The sequence below is a fragment of the Cibotium barometz genome, chromosome 18, assembly GCF_041138505.1.
Source record: "Cibotium barometz isolate CiBa-2024 chromosome 18, ASM4113850v1, whole genome shotgun sequence".
NCBI classification, from domain to species: domain Eukaryota; kingdom Viridiplantae; phylum Streptophyta; class Polypodiopsida; order Cyatheales; family Cibotiaceae; genus Cibotium; species Cibotium barometz.
The window spans coordinates 49,124,333-49,145,238 of NC_141063.1; the positions used below are offsets into that span (position 1 = coordinate 49,124,333).

A 20,906-nucleotide genomic window follows, 5' to 3' on the forward strand; every position below is an offset into this window, starting at 1 on the left:
TTTCTCCAATTGTTGGTGTTGGGGGTTTCTTCTCATGCAGCTCTTCTAGAACTCTTCTAGCAACCCAATTCTCTTAGTTAGAGACATGATTTAGTTTTTCATGTGAGTCTAGTTTTCAATGCCTAGGTGAGAGACTTGCACTCAACATTCCTTCAATAACCTTTGAGAATCCTTTCTCTATTGTTGGGAATAATCCTTGCGGTTTCTCTAATTAGGCCTTTAAGTGGGTCACTTCCTCCAATTGTTGGTCTTCCTCCAATTGTTGGTGTTGGGGGTTTCTTCTCATGCAGCTCTTCTAGAGCTCTTCTAGCAACCCAATTCTCTTAGTTAGAGACATGATTTAGTTTTTCATGTGAGTCTAGTTTTCAATGCCTAGGTGAGAGAGTTGATGCCTAGCAATCACTTTCTTATATCTACTCAAGGTGGGTGAGAGAGTTGATACCTAGCAATCAGTTTCTTATATCCACTCAAGGTGGGTGACCTAGCCATTAACAATTTTTTCTAGTTCTTATTAGGGAAAAATTCAAGCCATTAGTTCAATTTCAATGATTTTTTTTATGGGATTGACCCTGATGATGGTAATGGTGTAGTATCATTTATAATATATGTTATGTTCCTGATGAGCGGTTTTGATGAGGATCCTCCAGGTCATGTTTAGTCCATATTGGTTTGATAAATAAAACCTTCTCCTCCACCAATTACCTTCTTCTTTCTTGTATGAGTTACCAAGAAAGCTTGCAAATTGACAAAGGGAAGCGGCTAAGGAGCATCATTACTTTGTTGAGTGCTATGCATGCACGAAGGGTTGTAATGTAGGTGGAGAGATTTGTGCAGGCTACAAACTTGAAGTGGTGGATATTGAAAAGGTAGAAATGAAAGTTTGTGTAGGCTACAAAATTAAAGTGATGAATATTGTAAAAGGGAGAAATGAAAGGTAGGAAGAAAATAAAGAAGAGAAAGGAAAAATGTTGCAATAGTTGGACTCTAATTGGAAAATGAAAATTTGTGCACCTCATAAGACTAGTAAGCATTTTACCTTTCTTTTATGCAACTAAACTATAACAACTTAACAAAATTGTTTTAGAATATCTACACAGAATGACACCACAAAATAATATCTTGGAAACGAAAGAAATCGACTAACTAGTTTTCAATTTTGGTACTTCTCCATGTTCAGTATAGTCAAAGGTGAGTTAAAGTTATCCAAAAACCTCATTGCAACGAGATTTGCATGTGTTACATCATTCTTTCTTAAAGAATTCTTCCTTGACCTATTGATAAATTTAACATGGCTTATAACATTATCTAAAGAGGAGGCACATAACATGGTAATAATCATTATAACAACACTCATTTGTCAAAAACATAAAAGTTATCTATAGTAATTACATTAACAAATATTTTCATATAAATCCTGTTTGCACATTCGATGATTTGGCACAGTCATTGCACCTTCATTATCTAGTAATGTATTACTTAGATGCATAAAGTGACATTATAATGATTTGTAATCATAATATAATAAACAAGTTGAGGAAACACTTGAGCTTTAATTCCATGTTGGGAGACAAATTAAAATGAAGGTCCACATCTTACATATCATGAATAAGGTTCCATGTGTATTTAAGTCTTTATAATGTCGTGTGGGGGAAAAGGGGAGAGAAACTCTCAATGAGAAGTCAAAGGTAGAGATAAGAATGGACTATGAAAGCCATGATTAAGCTAACATGTTGTAAAATAAAATATAAAAGATAAAAGGGATGTGCTTAGTCAAAGATGCTTTTTTTAGAAAAAAAACTAGTTAAGGATAAAATAAGTTCTAGCTCATAGTTTATTCATACATATGGTATTTCCACGTGATAGGACCTCCAAAACCATGAAGAAAAATGATCATGTAGATAAAGTAAATGAAGGTTCTTTACTTTACACAATGTGAATTTAAAAACAATATGTCTTTACATAGGAAAATACAAAAGTTTGTCGGCCAACATAGATCATGATACGCGCTCATAATATTTATTTTTAAATAAAAAGCATTCTCTTGGTAATCTAGACGCCCTAGTGTAATCCAAAAAAATGCATAATGAGAGTGATTTCTAAATGCAATAAAGGGGATAGCATATAAATGTTATCTCTCTCTCTCTCTCTCTCTCTCTCTCTCTCTCTCTCTCCTTTCTTTCTATGTGTGTGAATGCATGCATGCACATGCATGTAAGTATGTGTGCATGTTTAAACATTCATATATACATACATACATATATGTGTGTGTGTGTGTGTATATATATATATGTATGTATGTATGTATGTATATATGTATATATGTATGTATGTATATATATATATGTGTGTGTGTGTGTGTGTGTGTGTGTGTGTGTGTACATACATACATATATATATACACATATATATACATATATATATATATATATATATATATATATATATATATACGTATATGTATATATATGTGTATATATATATGTATGTATGTATGTATGTGTATATATATATATATATATATATATATATATATATATATATATATATATATATGTGTGTGTGTGTGTGTGTGTGTGTGTGTATGTATGCATGTATGTATGTATGTATATATGTATGTATATGTATATGTATATATATATATATATGTATGTATATATATATATATGTATGTATGTATGTATGTATGTGTGTGTGTGTGTGTGTGTGTGTGTGTGTGTGTGTGTGTGTAATGCATGTGTCCACATTCTTGCATGCATGTGTACATCCATCTCTCTTTCACTATGTGTGCATGCATGCATGCATGTGTGTGTGTACATGTGACATGCATGCACATGCATGTGCTCGCATGTGTGCATGTGTGTTTTGGTTAACTCCTACTAGTACTTTTTAACTCAACTTCTTACAAAGATGAACTAGTTCAATACATTTGAGATGAAAATTGATTATATTACTTGTAAATTTTAGAACTTCATAAATCTATCCTTGCAAGTGAGCACTCCATAGTTGAGAAAATAAATCTCACTAAATCTTTATCCAAAAATGAAATTTTTCATGAAGGTATCGTTAATTTGAGATATTGATTATATGTTATGGCTCACCCTAACCCTCCTTGAAACACATCCAAAAAGAGCTTACATGGTGAACCGCAACTGTCATGAGGATCTTTCCAATGGCCAAGCTCGTAACCCTTGAGGTCTCCAAGTTCTACAACTCCTTGAGAAGCAATTCCACCGCATCTCCCGCCGAGTGTTGTCACACTGACACGTTGCACTACGGGTCCTCGTCCCTCCTCTCACCTCACTTCACTCACACACACTCACTAGCATACATTAGGGAGAGAGATTAGCAAGAGGATTAGCAAGAGCAAGACTCAATTGCACAATGGGAGAGTATGTTGTATTATGAGAGAAATTCACTTATATACATGGCCATAAGTGTTCACACTCACTTAAACTGTGGCCGATCGGGCACTTTAAGCTCATAAGAGGCCTAATGCTATTACAATGACTACTCTCATAATATATCCATGAAGTACATCACTTAGGACTTTATCCTAACTTGCTACCACACGCTCTTGCAGTGGGAATAGCCATAAATACTCTGTCACACCATTATGGGCGCCTGTCCAAGTTGTAGCTTTGGACACTATTGCTTTATATCTTGAATGTATGACCCTTTGGTGTATCTACCATGACTCATTGATGTAAGATAATAGCGGTAGCTCTTGTTAATCCTAGAATTGGATTAAAAATTATATTAGTTATAAATTATAAAACTTCATATTTCTATTCTTTGGACTAGGCACTTCATGGTTGAGAAAATAAGTCTCACTAAGTCTTTATCCAGAAACTAATTTTTTTTATGAAGGTATCCTTAACATGCAAACCACAAGGTGAAAAGACTTTTGTGTACTAATGTGGCATGGGAAAAGGAAAAAAGGTATGAATACTTTCAATGCAAAAACAATTTATGAGTAAGATGTTTCTCGAATCGGAGAATAAGAACATTACAAAAATATGCTGACATATCCATCAAGTAAAACTAGTGAAAATAAATAAATTTCAAGCAAAAAGGTAGACAAAGTGTATTTATAAATAAATGTCCCTCTTGGGAAGGTTCTCCTTTTATCTAATCAAATATATTTCCTGTGATATCTCACATACATTTTCAATCATGGGAGATAAATTTTTTCTTTAAAGGGAACAGTAGTCCCCATCATAAAAAAGAAAAGCTAATATGGCCTAGAGAGTGTGGCATCATGTAAGGTTGTGAAAGAAAAAGATAAACAAAAACATTACTTTAATTTTTGAACTAAGATATACATGAGGATAACTTTTGCAAAAGTTTTTTAAAGTTATGATAGTGAAAAGTATTCTAATTCTCGCATTTCAACTTCAACACACTTCAAAATGAAGAGTATTCCCATGTGAAGTTGGGTCCTTTTTTATCCTTAGTGCATAGAGAGGTCACAAGACTCAATTATTCCTCAATGAATTTGCAATGTGCATGTGCATTTAGATCATTCCTTGCCAAAGTGGAATAAAAATTAATTCCATTAAAGAAGTAACATTAAAAAAACATGTAAGGTCTTATAATACGTTAGCTTTTTTTGTAGATCTAGATGTTTTAACTAAAATTATGATAACTAATTTTGCTCAAAAGTTGCATTTTCCTTCCTTTTTTAAAAAAGATAAAAAGTTAATTGAATAAAAATCATAAACAACATCATCAAGACTAATTTTTTCTTATAGCCCATAATATACAATGGCTATTAGTGTGACTTCAAAAACTCAAAAGCAATAGCCTCAAACAGAAACAATAGCCTCACTAGGAAATATGCATATAGAATGATTTAGAGTCAAAATATTCAAATAAATTTAATCTTTTACATTAAACCTTAATGAGTAATACATTGTAAGAAATATAAGTGTTAGCTTCAATGTATCCAACTACATTGTTTCTTATTGTTCCGATTCACTTAAAGCTCAGCTTCTTTTACATTATACTCGATGGTGTAATATAATAAAGCAGCTTGTAAAAGGGGTCGGATCATTATATCTCATTGGCCACTCACAATAAGGAATCAAATTTGATTGCAAACAAGGATACAAAATCTTTTTATTACTACCAAGGGGTTTTTCAAATTGTATCTATCTCTTGGTACCAAGGTGTATTCCAAATTGTATTAAATCAGCTCACAATTATAAAAACTAGCAAGAACCAACGGGCAGTTGCATAATATATTTCTAGGGATGCATTCCACAACATTTGACCAATGCTATAAGATGATAATATGAGGGTGGGTCCTCCTCCTTCCCCCTTTCATATCATGTTTACAGCTCAAATGTCGATAAGCCGCACGCGGTAAGGATTGAACCTAACACCAACATCCTGGGACTTCGACACCTTAACCAATCGGGCTACACACTTTAAGCTATGTGGGAGATAGTTGATGCCCTAGTCTAGAAAGTTTGATGTCTAGGATAGCAAAATACCTAATCCTTTAGAAGTCCAAGTAATGTTCAAGTGATGATATCAGCATAACTATTGTCCATATAGATGTGCCCTAGTTATACATACCATACAACTACGTATGCAAATCAGAAGCATGCTTATGTATAGACCAACTAAATTCATTGTCCTCTCACCTCCATTGGTGGACCCTTCCTTGAAGTTTTTTCATATTTAGAGTCCTTAGCATATCCCAAAAAGTAAACAGTTTTCTTCTCTATTATCACATGTGCTACAATGATACTTGTCCACACATTTTTGAGCGTGAATGCTTGTATTGTTCTTACAAAATGGTTTGGTTTATCCATATGATGTAATGTACTGGTTGTTTTATGCCTACATTTTTATGCTACCTTAAAGCCTTTTTCAACTACCCAACCACCATGCCAAGTCTCTTGTGCTACACCCAAACATCGGTGGAGTTGCCCACTCTATCCAAACAATTAGGGGGGCTTGCAAATGATGCTTTACAATATATAATATTGTGCATACAATAACCGTATGTGGTCCTATAATGATGTCATTATTCTTGCTAAACCCCATACATTTCCATAGAAAAATTGGACTACACAAACTTGTTTTCCACATAGCTCAACAATATGAATAGTGGTTGTACAACCCCTACATGCGTATAGACCTTTCGTATATTTGTAAGTTAAATTGTACATTATCCAAAACATGCCCACCTTGCTAGTTATATATCAAGGTTATCTTTACCTTTCGTATGGCTCCTTTTATAAAACTATTAATTTGATGTGCAATATTTATGAAGGATTTAGAGAGGGCCAATCTACTTATATGTGTTGTGGGTTATTTTTCTCCATTGCTTTTCCTCTTACATTTTTACTAATTGCTTTTCTTCTACAAATGTTTTATAAAAAATTGTTGATGTTTGGGCTTTTTCATTGTTATAACCTCAATATCTATAAAACTAAGCTTGACATTTAATAATAATAATATTAAAGGCTTGCTTTCACATTTAACCCAGTGCAAAACTTATAAAACTAATTTATGATGCACAAACTTAATCATAAGTTTAGTTTTATGCGCACACACACGCCTTTGGGATTTTTGGGCATTTTCAAACCCCACAGACATTCATATACAAAAAATCTAGGCAGAGTCAGGACAAAACGTGAAAGACATATTGTAAACATTAAGGCTTGGAAAGCAATACACATAGAGAGCACAGGGAGACATGAGGAAGAATGGGAAAAATCCCATGCACACAAACACAAAGTGGTAGAGCACTCGTGAATGAAAACAAGCACGAGGAGTCACAAGGAAAAATATCCTCCATGCGCAGACACATGTGTTCATGCACAAACCTTAGTCTCAATAGATGTAGTTTTTCACCACATGAAGACATTAATTAGTTAATGCATTCAAAAAAAAAACTTTTAGTGGCTTATTATCTTGAGAGTGCATTTAAAATTAATGCCTAAGAGGTGAGGGTGCCCTTTGCATCCCTTTGCATCCATTTTAGAACCCAATGGAGTCTGGTACAATAAATGCTTATTGTATGATTACCTTTTCAAGAAACTTTGGCAAATACCTGCTCCTAGTCGATCATTTGCACTGATTTACGTAGTTGAATATCCAAGAATCCATCCTCCTCATCATCCATGGACCATCCTTTTTGCATAGACTACTCACCCGAATCTCAAATTAGAAGGGCCTTCAGCTAGCTCAATTCATTTTCCCTTTGACTTTGGCTATGACTTTTGATTTGATATGTTCTTTTTCGAGTCAATCTTCCTTGACTTACCTTCTTGATGTTACACTAATGGCCTCGTGTAAGTCTTGCACCATCTCTTTTTCAACAATTTCTTCTTTCCGAGGGGTGCCAACTATTGGGCTTGGAACCTAAACATCAATGGAGTTGCCCACTCCAGACATTTTCTTGTGTAGCTTGGACACATGTCCATGGCAACCCAACATTTTGTTCACACTATATGCTCAAAGCATTTATTCATGTTGGCCATCTAATACATGCTGTCGTGATAAACTTTTCCACACATTATCTATGGTACCCATAGCCTCCTAATGATGGATGCTGCTATAATAGATAATATTGTGCATACAATAACCATATGGTCCTACAATGATGTCATTATTCTTGCTAAACCTGTATACACCTGCTAATGTGGTAGCATTGTTGTTATGGTCATATAATAGAAATTTGATTCTATTACGACCACCTATATGGCTAAACCACCAACCCACCATTTCCATAGCAAAATTGGCCTACACAAACTTGTTTTCCACATAGCTCAATAGTATGTATAGTGGTTGTACAACCCATACATGTGTATAGACCTTTCGTATATTTGCAAATTTGATTATACATTATCCAAAACATGCCCACCTTGCTAGTTATATATCGAGGATATCTTCACCTTTCGTATCGCTCCTTTTATAAAACTATTAATTGATCTGCAATATCTATGAAGGATTGAAACAAGGCCAATCTAGTTATATGTGTTGTGGGTTATTTTTTTCCATTACTTTTCCTCTTGCATTTTTACTAATTTCTTTTCTTCTACAAAAAATCATTGATGTTTGGGCTTTTTCATTGTTATAAACTCAGTATCTATAAAACTAAGCTTGACCCTTAATAACAATAATAATATTAAAGGGTTGCTTTTACATTTAACCCAATGCAAAACTATAAAACCAATTTATGAGTGCACAAACTTAATCATAAGTTTAGTTTTACACTCACACACATTTCTTTGGGATTTTTGGGCATTTTAAAAACCCACAGACATTCATATACAAAACTCCAAGCAGAGTCAAGAAGAAATGTGAAAGACATACTACAAGCATCAAGGTATGGAAAGCAATATACACAGACATAAAGCAACATAACTGTAATGGAAAAGAGACGGGGAGACATGAGGAAGAATGGGCAAAAACTCATGCACACAAACACAAAGCAACTGCATCCCCCCTTCACCTCCTCCCTATTGTACCGTCTCAGTGCATTAACGAGGAGAATGAAAGAGGAGTCACTAAGAGAGAAAGAAAGAAAAAAAGAGAATAAAAAAGAAAACTATATTAACTTTTGGAAGGACAAAATGACCTATATAAGGCATAATACATATCATAAACACCATGCTCGTAAACCTATGCTCCAGCAAAAGAAAATAAAAACATCCTATCTATAATGGCAAACATTAGAAACAATCATTTGGGTGTGGGTTCTCTATTTGTTTTGGCATGGGCTTTTGTTTGGACTTATAAAACTCTCCAATGAGAGCTTTTCCCTCATGGTAGACAACCCACTTGCCTTCTTTCTAAGTCACTAAGACTTTGATTGATTCAGCATTTTTCTGCTTGAGTTGCTTAAGGGTTAATTCCTCTACAATCTAAATCATTGTGCCTTTAAGCTGTTTCGATTGTTTTAAAACCCAAATCGAATTGGTACAATAAATGATTATTGTATGATTACCTTTGCAACACAAGAAACTTTGGCAAATACCTGTGGAACTGTCGTTCTGCTGTCTTGTGTAGTGAGGGGAGCACTGACCAAATCGGGCTGTTTTGCAGGGATTCGAGCTTGAGCTGTGGTGCAGAACTGAGGCTGGGGCTCGATGGAGCTGGTCACGTATCACTTTTGGTGATCTAGCGGGCTAAGTGCCGGGCTGGACTAGAAGGTGCTGTCGAAGGCAGGTGCGGCCCTCAGAGATAGAGGCGCGGGTGCTAGTCCCCTCGAGCACGATAGGGTTAGCTAAGCCTACATGCGAGGGTTTTGTGTGAGAGAAAGCAATATATATTAAAGCCCAAAATGACCTATGAGACAAATACTTAATTCAAAGACCAAGTCAAATCTCTCCTCCAAAAAAATTAAAACATGTACGAGAGAAAGAGGGGCACATTCTTTGCTAGAGGGGCATATTCTTTGCTCACAAGGATAGACGGAGAGGGAGAAAGGATCGTGCTCTCCTCAACCCTCCTTGTGCTGACTTTTGTGTGTGTGAGTCAGAGAGAACGTTGTTATGCATCCATGTGCATTGTCCATCAACAAAACGAGGGGAGAGAGATCTAAGTCACAAGTTTTACTTTTTATAAAGTGAACTTATAACTATCTCTACAGTGTAAGCCTAGCTCCTCCCCCCATGTGTGAGTGAGAGAGAGAACGTTGTTATGCATCCATGTGCATTATCCATCAGCAAAACAAGGGGAGAGAGAGCTCCTCCCCCCATGTTGGATCTAAGTCACAAGTTTGACCTTTCACAAGTTTGACTTTTTATAAAGTGAACTTATAACTATCTCTACAGTGTAAGCCTAGCTCCTCCCCCCATGTTGGATCTAAGTCACAAGTTTGACTTTTTATGAAGTGAACTTATAACTATCTCTACAATGTAAGCCTAGTACCCATTGCTTTGCAAGGTGAAAGTTCAAATGGCTTAAGTTCTTGGATATGCTTATAACCTTATGTATCATTTCATGAGGACACCCCTCCATGCATGTCACCTAAATATAGGCTTCAATGAAAATGTCTCATCCATATGGCCCTACATCACAATTTGATTTTTTTTACATGGTATTCAATGCTGGTTCTATCACCCCTACTTCCATGAAGTCTCTTGCCATAATCACACATGTACTCCTTCCTCTTCTACCTACATGCTATAGTAGTCTCATAAAGGCATAGCAATAGTCTCCTCCATTAGTATTACTTCCCTTGTTGAACTAGTTCTTTTGTATCAACATGCATCTCATCTTCTATGCTTGAGGCAGCATCATATAGTGGTTCATTCATACATTCTCACCAAAATTTTAAAAAAAACAACATTAAGTATTTTTCTATTAATGGTGAAATATGTTACTCAAAGTATGGGACAAATTTCATAGAATATTCTAGGACACCCTTTGAATATGATCAATGACTAGAAAAGGGCTAGGGATAGCTAACCATGTGTAGGGATGAAGCCTAGAAAATTTCCATTATGAAAATGAAATTTACTTATACTCTAGGGTGTAATGGGTTATATTGGAATGCTTACACCAATCAATAGTGTTTTACCTTTAACTCTTTTGGCCAAGTTAAGTATGGATTTGTTTTCCAACAAAACCCTCTCTAAGTGTTGTTCACAAATACATCTTGATTGGACCCAATGGAACCCTATGACCACCACAATTGTAGGTATTCTTAGATTATGTAACACATATTTGGGAGAATATTTAGAATTGACAATAAGGGAATTTGAGATATTATTCGGTAGCATGCACCTTATCGATTCATCAACACATACAATGGATTTTCAATAAGGGAATTTGATCTATAATTCGGTAGCATAGAACTTATGGATTCATCAACACTTGCTCAACACATATAATGATTGTCAACCACCATGAAATTTGCATGAACATGCAATTTTACTCATCCCAAGACTCCACCATCCACATTTGTGAACAACCTTCAAAGAAGCGTGGCTACTTTGGTTGGACACACAATCTTATTCTCATTTAAAATTCCACCTTTTGTACTTGTAAATTATTGATTTCAAATCAACTTAGTACTTTACACTTGCACTAGAATATAAAAGGGAAAATCCTCCAAAAATCTCAATCATGTACTAGCCACTAGTACCAAGCAATCCACGAAGCATTTCCTCCGCATATTGTCCCCACATGTGTTGAGAAGACCCTTAATAGCCTAGAGCCTTACGTCTAAGAAAACACCCATACCAACTGCATGTAAAGAATAATGCAAAATAGGTTCATATACATGGTTTGTTTGTGTGTGTGTGTGTGTGTGTGTGTGTGTGTGTGTGTGTGTGTGTGTGTGTGTGTGTGTGTGTACCATTTCTTGTACACATACATACATATGTGTTTGTGTGTGTGTGTGTGTGTGTATGTGTGTGTGTGTGTGCATGCGTGTGCGCATACGCATATGCACGTGCACGTGTGTGTGCGCACATGCGTATGTGCACATGTGTTTGTGTGTGTGTAAGTGCACACACTTGCACATGTGTATATGATTGTGTGCTTTCATCAAAACAAATATTTAACTCATATTTAGTACGTGAGACACATTAGTAGTTTGTAAATAGACCTAGTTAAAAAAGGATCTTTTGTGCACTTGGTCTTTTTTTTTTTTACTTACCACCCCAAGCTTGATAGTAATAGGTCTCAAATTTGAGGGCCAATGGTTCTTCAAAGTGTGACTCTTCTTTAGAAGAAGGTATGACTTTGTAAAAGTCGGTAGTATTTCCTATATACTAAGCCCTTTTAATGCTCGAAAAAAATTGTTTTTTTCAACCCTTAAATTTAAAGGCAATGCTTCGGCTTAACCGAGATTTAGACTTGAAAATCACTAGAAATCGTACAAATGCCGGGATTTATAACTAAAATGTACAAATTTCATCCCTTAAAGTTTATGGCAAGGTCAAATTCCAACCGAGATTTTTGAATTTCAATTGAGAAAATTAGACTACAAACTGGGTTATGTGAGCACTGAACCCTTTTTCTTCATACCAAAGGGCTGGGCTATAGGTTTCGTTGAATGGTTATTTAAGTAAGAGGGTTTAAACACACACCATCATGATCTTGGGTCTTAGGAAAATAAATTCCAACCATCAAATCATCAAGCTTTGTTTTTAAAGAATGCACCATAGGATATTGACACATCAACAATGGAAATTTTACTCAAATGAAAGCAAATGAGTTAATGACACATAAGCAGTGAGAATGTTAAAAATAGAAGGCCAATAAAACTTTGACACATCAACACATGGAACGTTAAAAATAGAGAGCTTAATAAAAATTTACCACATCAACAAAGAGAATTTAAAATTTTGTTCCACTCCCCAAGATCATGATGGTTGTTTTGGGAAAGGCCATGGGGAGGCCTTTCCCTAGAGAAATGGGTCACTCACGCTAGCTCTCCCCATTTTCCTCTAGGGAAAGGCCACCCCATGGCCTTTCCCTACACCATCATTCTGGGGTGGCCATTCCCTACACCATCATTCCAACCCAAGGAGGAAGTTAGTGAGATGTAAGGAGAGGGATAGGATTACAATCTTCTTTGATGCAATAGACCCTGGATTCAAATCCTGCAAATTGCATGCTAGTTTGGTTTTTTTTTTTTTTGAGAGCTATCGGTCGACCTCCCTTGGCCGGAACCCTCCGGACATGAATGACGTGGACAATTTCTCCAACCGTTTGAGCCTAAGTTGCCGCCCGATAGAGATCAAGAAATTTTGGTCGTATGTAGTTCACACGATGCCTGGACAACTTACAATGCAAGCATTTTGAAGGTGGACTCTGGAGCCACTGCAGACGTGAGGTTACAGGTAGTTTCGTCCGGCAGATCTACGACAGACGACTCCCAGTCAGCATCCTTTACCGCCCCCAAAAACTCATTGTGAGCGTTTTTGTCGTTTCATTAATATACAACGATACGCGTCCAAACAATTATCACCTTGAGAGTCGCCCACGCTGTCTGCTGCTGAAGAGTACGTGCACGCACACTGCGAATCGCGAATTCCCGCGGCAACACGAAAGCAGCATTCTAATGTGCGCGTGAACGGGACCCGAGCCACGACTCGCCTCAAACTTCAAAGTTTTAACTAGAGTCTGGACGGAGCTTGGAAGGCTATGGGCGCGCACGTGAAATCGCGGGGCCCGACTCTCGAGTACCCACTGCCCAGCCTGCCCACTGTCCAGGCCCGTTGGGATCGGAGCGATGCCGGTAATCAGTAAAACTCCGAGGGCCCCAGCCGGTCGGCGGTCACAGTGGCAGCGAACAGCCGCATTAGAGCCGCATGTGCAATCGCAGGCCCCACTCAGCTGCGGCCGTATATCACCTTGTTCGAATACCGCCATATCTTATGCCAGCTGGCAGGTTCCCCCTACATCGTCTCGTCCTCGATCATTTGTCGGCTGCCACATCAACACGAGTCGCTTTCTCTTTGCTCCACCAAGCGTGCATAGATGATCGATGGTACACTTCATGCTGACGTGGGCCACGTCATTGCGCGATGTGGACTTTGAATCCACTGTGCGAGACGCCAGCTGCACGAGGACGGGGGTATTTTCAACGTTCAACTTAATTGGAATTTGGAAAGCCACAAGGGTAAAAACGGGGTATTTTTTACAACTTCAAATATCAAAGTAGAAGATTTCACTGAAAATTTTACTCTTGTAATAAAATAATGGGTCGCCTTTCAAAATCGATGCATGCTTGGCATCGCAGCAGAAAAGTCCAACTACGAAGTGGCCTTTCATTAATTAATCAAGTTGGCAACCCTCTCGTGAATGACTTGAAAATATGTATGGTACCTTGCTCATCAAAGAGCAAAGGTCAAGTAGTTATAGATTCACACACGAGTAACAACCTTTTCCCACAAGCACTGTCAACTAAGCCCCTAGCATTGATGCATTGCATTCCAATGCAAAGTAATATCGAAGTGGTGGCTAAGTTATACCACATTTCAGCTGTGCCAAAATCAGCTCAGATGGCAAAGTTGCATTTAATGCAAATATCCAAGTAATTTTTTTTATTTAGTTTCACTTGATGGCATAGTTGCCTTTTGGAAGCCATCACTCCCGTTTTTTTGAGCATTTTGGTTGTTGAATACTTGCAAAATTTTAAAATGCCTGTAAAAAAATTACACTAAAATACTTAAAAAAAACTTGCTATATATTTTGAAGGGCAAGGGTGCTCATCAAAAATCAAGCTTGCTTGATGGTCTTAGTTTTTAATATTAATTGTCTTTACTTACAATTTGAATACATCATTAGGAAGGATGATGCTTTACAAAATTCGAATGGGGTACAATTGTCACACTTGAGTTTTTGGTACATGTCAATGGTCCTTATTTACAATTTGAATACATCATTAGCAAGAATCATTGTTTACAAAAATTCAAATGGGATACAATTTACACACTTGAGAATTTTCAGTAAATGGTAATGTAATTTTTTACAAGGCTATGTTAATGTATTGTGGAATTGAGATTTTGGTACAAAACAGATGTAGGCTTGAGAGACTAGAGGTTAAGTGTTTTAAAAATTATCAAGTGCATTATTATGTTGAGATTTTTGGTACATAGTAATGTCAAGTTTTATGAGGTACTTGAAGATTTTGGTACAAAGCATCTAAACCATCACGGTTCAGAAATACACTCTCTCTCTCTCCCCCATGGGGAGAGAGAGAGAGAGAGAGTCTAACCTCTCCATAGTCTCTCTCCTCATATATATATATATAGAGAGAGAGAGAGAGTCTAAGCTCTCCATAGTCTCTCTCTATAAGAGAGAGTGTGTGTGAGAGAGAGAGTTCTCTTCATAGTCTCTCTCGCTCTCCATAGTCTCTTTCTCTCTCTCTCTCTCTCTCTCTCGCTATATGTGTGTGTGTGTGTGTGTGAGAGAGAGAGAGAGAGAGAGAGAGAGAGAGAGAGAGAGTGAGTGTGTGTGTGAGGGGCGAATTACCATTGAAGTAATATAATTTACAATGATGTGAAGTCTTTATTGTTTTTCTTGGTGTCTTCTTGTTTTCTCACGCCCTTTCTTTGTCAATGTAACGGAAGTACTAAGGGATGAGGTGAGCAACAGCTTGCATTACCAACAATGGGGTAGTAAGGGAGAGAGCGTGTGTTCTGAACAAGAGGAGGAGGAGGCGGAGGGGGGCCGGGAACCCTTTACCACATTCATCGCCTTTTCCATCTCCCTTTATTGCCCACCAGTACGCACTACGGACACGAGTCTTTCATTTTGATCATCATCCCCATCATCAACAAGGCTTCCTATGTTGATTTTGCAACAACCGCCACCACCAATAGGTATTCCCCACTCAAGCTTTATCATCTTACAAGCCAAAAACTAACACGATTCTCTCTCTAGATATTCCCCACTCAAGCATGCAGTCTCTCACGCACACGCATTAAATGTGTCGAGGCTTTATTTGCTCTCTCTCTCCACATTTGCGAGGTTGTAATCCGGTTTATCTTCTAACACTCATTTCGCTTTGGTAACTCGTTCATCTAATAGCGCGCTCTCTCCTCTCTATCGTGGGTTGGCCTTGTGCAAAGGCTTGCAGTAAATCTCTTTCTCTCTCCATCAAGTAGAGTAAGCTCTCTATCCCTCTGTTATCACTATCGTGGGTTGGCATAATCTCTGTAGTAACACACTCTCTCTCTTCTCATAAGGTTTATCTGATAGCACGCACACATTCTCTCTCTTCGCACTATCTAGAGTTGGCATTGCCAAAGGTCTAGTTACTGTAAGAGCAACACACTCTCTCTCTCTCTCTCACTCTCAGACACACACGTTCACAAAGTGGGAAAAGGCGTCATTTTTTTTACCACAAGGGGGACAAACAGAGAGAGGGGGGGAGAAATTTTCTAGGTATGTGTAGCCTAGATTGTGCAATTCTGCTCTCTTAGGTGATATGCAGTGTCAGTGGACCAGCTGCAAATTACCTGGCTTCCCATCGAATCCCGCCTTTTCTCACAACCCACGCGCTCCTTGTACCCCTACCAGCTTCCATTTCCAGCACGTCCTTGACTACTTTTGCGTCTCTCTCTCTCTCTCTCTCTCTCTCTCTAAAAGCTTGTACATCACCCCCTATCCCTAACACCCTCACTCCAACAGCAACAACAATATTGGTTCCAAACTAACCTTGACAAATCTCCACACCTTGACCAGCTACAGCACAACCTTACAAAAGCTTTCTAACAGTGCAATCCAAAAAAATTGAAAGGTTTGATGCCTTGCTATCCATGTTGATAGCCTCCAACTCAACTGCCTTACTCTCACTGTAAGGAGCAGCAGCTGCCCCTAGTGTCAAAATCTTTCACCTTTCGCCCGTTCTCTTGTAAATTGTCCACTTTCCTAGCTTCTAGCGACATAAGGTGGTACCCCCTACTCTCACCTCCCATATTGCATGCAGTTCTGGCTCCGATATTGCATGCATTTCTAGGTCCAATATTTCATAGATTCATGGACACCAGCAGCATTGGCTTCTACTACCTTCAACTCTTCATGATCTTGGCTTCTCTTTGCAACATATGCGAAGGATCACCACCTCTCATCCATCCAAAGCTAGAAAGGAAGCTGCAATATGGGACAAATTATGGTGATATGGACGCCTTGCTAGAGTTCAAGAAGCAACTGAGGCAAGACCCAGAGGGGGTATTATCAACATGGAGAGAAAACCCTGATGGGGATCCATGCGCTTGGAATGGCATTACCTGCACATCATCGAAGAGGGTGGTGCAGTTGGAGCTCAGAAATGCAGGCCTTCAAGGGGACCTCACGCTTCCCCCTCTCTTGCAATCACTAGACATGCTGAAACTTATTGATCTATCAGGCAATGTTTTGCGCGGGAACCTCAGCTTTGGCCCAAGCTGTGGCAGCCTCCAAACCCTCAGCCTTGCCAATAACTCCATTGATGGGATGATCCCCCCTGACTTGCTCCTCACATGTGGCAGCATACAAGAACTGGATCTCTCTTACAATAACATCATGGGTACCCTCCCCCAGACTTTCTTCCTCAAATGTGGTAGCCTCCAGATGCTTGATCTCTCCCACAACCACTTGACTGGAAATTTGCCTTATGGGATAGGCCAATGTTCATCTCTCCAAGAGCTTTATCTCTCTTCTAATAACCTTCTAGGTGAGTTGCCTGTTGACTTAATCACAGATTGTAGCAATGCATGCAGTAGCACACCGTCTGAGCCAAGTTTGCAAGTCCTTGACCTCTCCTTCAACAATCTCTCAGGACCCATCTATGATATCATCTTTAGCAAGTGTGGGGGCATGATATCCATTGACCTCTCTTCTAATGCTTTCTTTGGAGAGATCCCTGCTTCCATAGAGAGCTGCAGCACTCTCCAGCAGCTAAACCTCTCTAATAACAAGATTGGAAGCAGACTACCAGCATCATTGGGTAGCTTAAATAGTATCCAAATCCTGGACATCTCAAACAACACACTTGTTGGGCCTATACCAGACGAGCTAGGATCAGCATGCTCTACACTAATGCAGGTGGATCTCTCCATGAACGGCATCTCTGGCACCATACCATCTTCTTTCAGCTCATGTGACTCCCTTCGATATCTAAATTTAGCCAACAACAACCTGTCTGGCAGCTTTCCTAGTGATACTGTGATTCATTTGAAGAGCTTGGAGAGCTTGCTTCTTGCTTTCAACCAATTCACTGGACCTCTCCCAATTGCAGTCACAAATTGCCACAGTTTGAAGGTTTTAGACCTGGGGTCTAATAGGCTAAGTGGGCTTATCCCTTCAGAGATTTGCCCTCCATCATTCGGCTTGGAAAAACTAATGGTGCCCAACAATCGGTTTTGGGGAGAAATTCCTGCTGCTCTTGCCAACTGCAGCCAGCTCATGGTGCTGGACCTCAGTTTCAATCATCTACAAGGGAATATACCACCAGAGCTGGGCTCTTTATCTAATCTACAGAGCTTGTCAATGTGGTATAATTGGCTCACAGGAGAGATTCCCAAAGACATAGGCCATTTGTCCAAGCTCAAAACACTGATCCTCAATAATAACATGTTATATGGTGCAATACCACTTGAGCTCTCAAACTGCACTGCAATGGAATGGCTCTCTCTTTCTAACAACAAGCTCACTGGGAGTATCCCGACCTTTGTGGGGAGCATGCAGCAGCTAACTCTACTTGAACTGGGCAACAACAGCCTCTCAGGTAACATCCCTCTTGAGATTGCAAATGCCAGCAAGTTTCTGTGGGTTGATCTTAACAGCAATTACTTGAGTGGCCCTATACCACCCGGGCTTGGGCACCATCTAAATGGTCCTGTGGATCGTCTCCGCGGTGATGTGTTTGCATTCATAAGAAATGATTTGGGAAATGGTTGCAGAGGCATGGGTAGCTTGTTGGAGTTTGCAGGCATCACACAAGAGGCACTCACCTTAACTCCTTTGAGAACTTCATGTAATTTATCACGGCTGTATGTGGGAGACAGTTTGAATGATGACCCAGATCTCAGTAGTATACAATTCCTAGACCTTTCTTACAACAGATTAGAGGGCAGCATACCAGAGGATATGGGTTATCTCACTGCATTACAGATGCTAAGTCTGGGGCATAATCAGCTAGTTGGTGTCATCCCAGCGACTTTTAGCCATCTCAGAAGCATAGGGGTCCTAGATCTTTCTTACAACAAGCTTGAAGGTGGCCTTTCGCCGCTTGCGAACTGCAGCTTCCTTGTGCAAATTGATGTTTCTAACAACAACTTTCGGGGCATGATCCCTTCAGGCCAACTTAGTGCTACCCCTGCAGCAGGCTTCGCAAACAACCCAGGCCTATGTAGTGAACCCTTGCCACCATGTGGCTCATCAACAGGCAATAGTACATCAGAGAACTGCACCCATGGTGCATGTACCACACGTAACCGTCTGGCAGTCTTGCCCTGGGCTAACAGCATTGTGCTGGGGATCCTCATCGCTGTTGCATTTATGTGTATGCTCATTGTATGGGGGATCATGATGAGGGCCAAGGGAAAACAGAAGGACACAGACAACATGCTGACAAATCTTCAATTGGCATCCTGCCATGGAAACAGCAGCTGGAACTTGGGAGGGGAGAAGGAGCCCCTGAGCATCAATGTTGCTACTTTTGAGAGGCCTCTAAGAAAGCTCACATTTGCACAGCTTATAGAGGCCACAAATGGGTTCAGCCAGGAGAGCCTTATTGGGATAGGTGGGTTTGGCGAGGTGTACAAGGCCGAGCTCAAAGATGGGTCGATTGTTGCCATCAAGAAGCTCTTGCAATTCAGCTACCAAGGGGATAGAGAATTCACAGCAGAGATGGAGACTCTAGGCAAGATCAAGCATAGAAACTTGGTGCCATTGTTGGGTTATTGCAAGGTGGGTGAAGAGAGGCTTCTAGTTTATGAGTACATGCATGGAGGCAGCTTAGATGACATGCTACATGGAGATGGGGCCATGAGAGAGAAGCTCACATGGGATTTGAGGAAGCAAATTGCACGTGGGGCAGCACGGGGGCTGTCATTTCTACATCACAATTGCATACCTCACATAATCCACAGGGACATGAAATCAAGCAATGTGTTGCTTGACAAAAGCCTCGAAGCTAGAGTGTCTGATTTTGGCATGGCAAGGTTGATCAGTGCATTAGACACTCATCTAAGTGTGAGTACATTAGCAGGGACACCAGGCTATGTGCCACCAGAGTATTATCAGAGCTTTAGGTGCACTACAAAAGGGGATATATACTCATTTGGGGTGATCTTGCTAGAGCTTCTCACTGGCAAGAGGCCTACTGATAAGGAGTTTTTTGAAGATACCAATTTGGTGGGCTGGGTGAGGCAACTTGTGAATGAGAAGAGGTCTTTAGAGGTGCTCGATCCCGGGCTTAAAGGCAATGCTAGTGATCAGTATGAGATGCTTCAATACCTTAAGATTGCATGTGATTGTGTACAAGACCAGCCATCCAGGAGGCCCTCAATGCTAGAAATAGTATCCATGCTCAAGGAGCTGCAGGTGCATGAAGGAGGCCACTGAAGACACTCATTGTATGAGCTTGCCCAAGATCAAAGGTTTTGGTGGTGGTGTTAAATGGTTGTTGTTATTGCTAATTGATTCATTTAATCATGTATCATACTATTTTCCCATGGGGTGACCATGGCTTCCTAGGGGTAACTTTGCTGCCAAATTATTTCCAAGCTAACATTAGCCATGGCAAATGCAGAGATTGTAAGCCTTGCAAACAACTGCTTGACATTAGAGGTTATAGCTTGCAAAATGTTTTGAGTGAATGGGTTGTAAGCCTTACATTTACTTGATGTATAGTGCCCAACTTGTATGAGCAACATTTAAAGCAAAGATTAAGGTTGTAAGCCTTATAGCAAAAAAATTGCCTTGTAGCTTGCCAATTGCATGGGTTGATTTCTGGCACCTTCACAAGCTATACAACTAGTGTTTACATAAATTATTGTGAAGTGATGTATGGCACCTTCTCCCAAAGACCCAATTTTGAATATGGAGGTCGTATGGTTTTTTCACAGTTTTATCCCAAGGTTAGAAATGCAAGTACAACATAATAATAAAATATTTAGGTTGATAATTCATTAATGTATTTCTCGTACTTATGGATTATGGGGAAACCCATTTTGGCGTCTCGGAACTACAAGGAGCACACAACGGAAAGTATAGGAAGACGGCCCGGCATTCGCTCTTAAAAGGTGTGCGGGTTAGTTAGAACTTAGTATAATCATTTAATTTTAGTGCCCATTTCCAAAGAAAACCTAATTATTTTACTCACTTCAAAATCAAATCCCCTAAACGATAGACGCTAAGCATTAAAATAAAAATCACATGCTCCAAAAGCATCGTGACATGTGAAGCACTTGTGAGTGGTGCTCACTGCCTCAGCTCAG

General features: G+C 39.2%; 1 protein-coding gene across 1 annotated transcript; it reads left to right on the plus strand.

The window, feature by feature from the left end:
• The first annotated feature begins 15,489 nt into the window (after nt 1–15,489).
• On the plus strand, nt 15,490–20,597 carry LOC147629434 (uncharacterized). Its single transcript, XM_086812710.1, has one exon. The coding sequence runs from the start codon at nt 16,462–16,464 to the stop codon at nt 20,029–20,031; it is 3,570 nt and encodes a 1,189-aa protein (XP_086668836.1). The 5' UTR covers nt 15,490–16,461; the 3' UTR covers nt 20,032–20,597.
• The last annotated feature ends 309 nt before the right edge of the window (nt 20,598–20,906 follow it).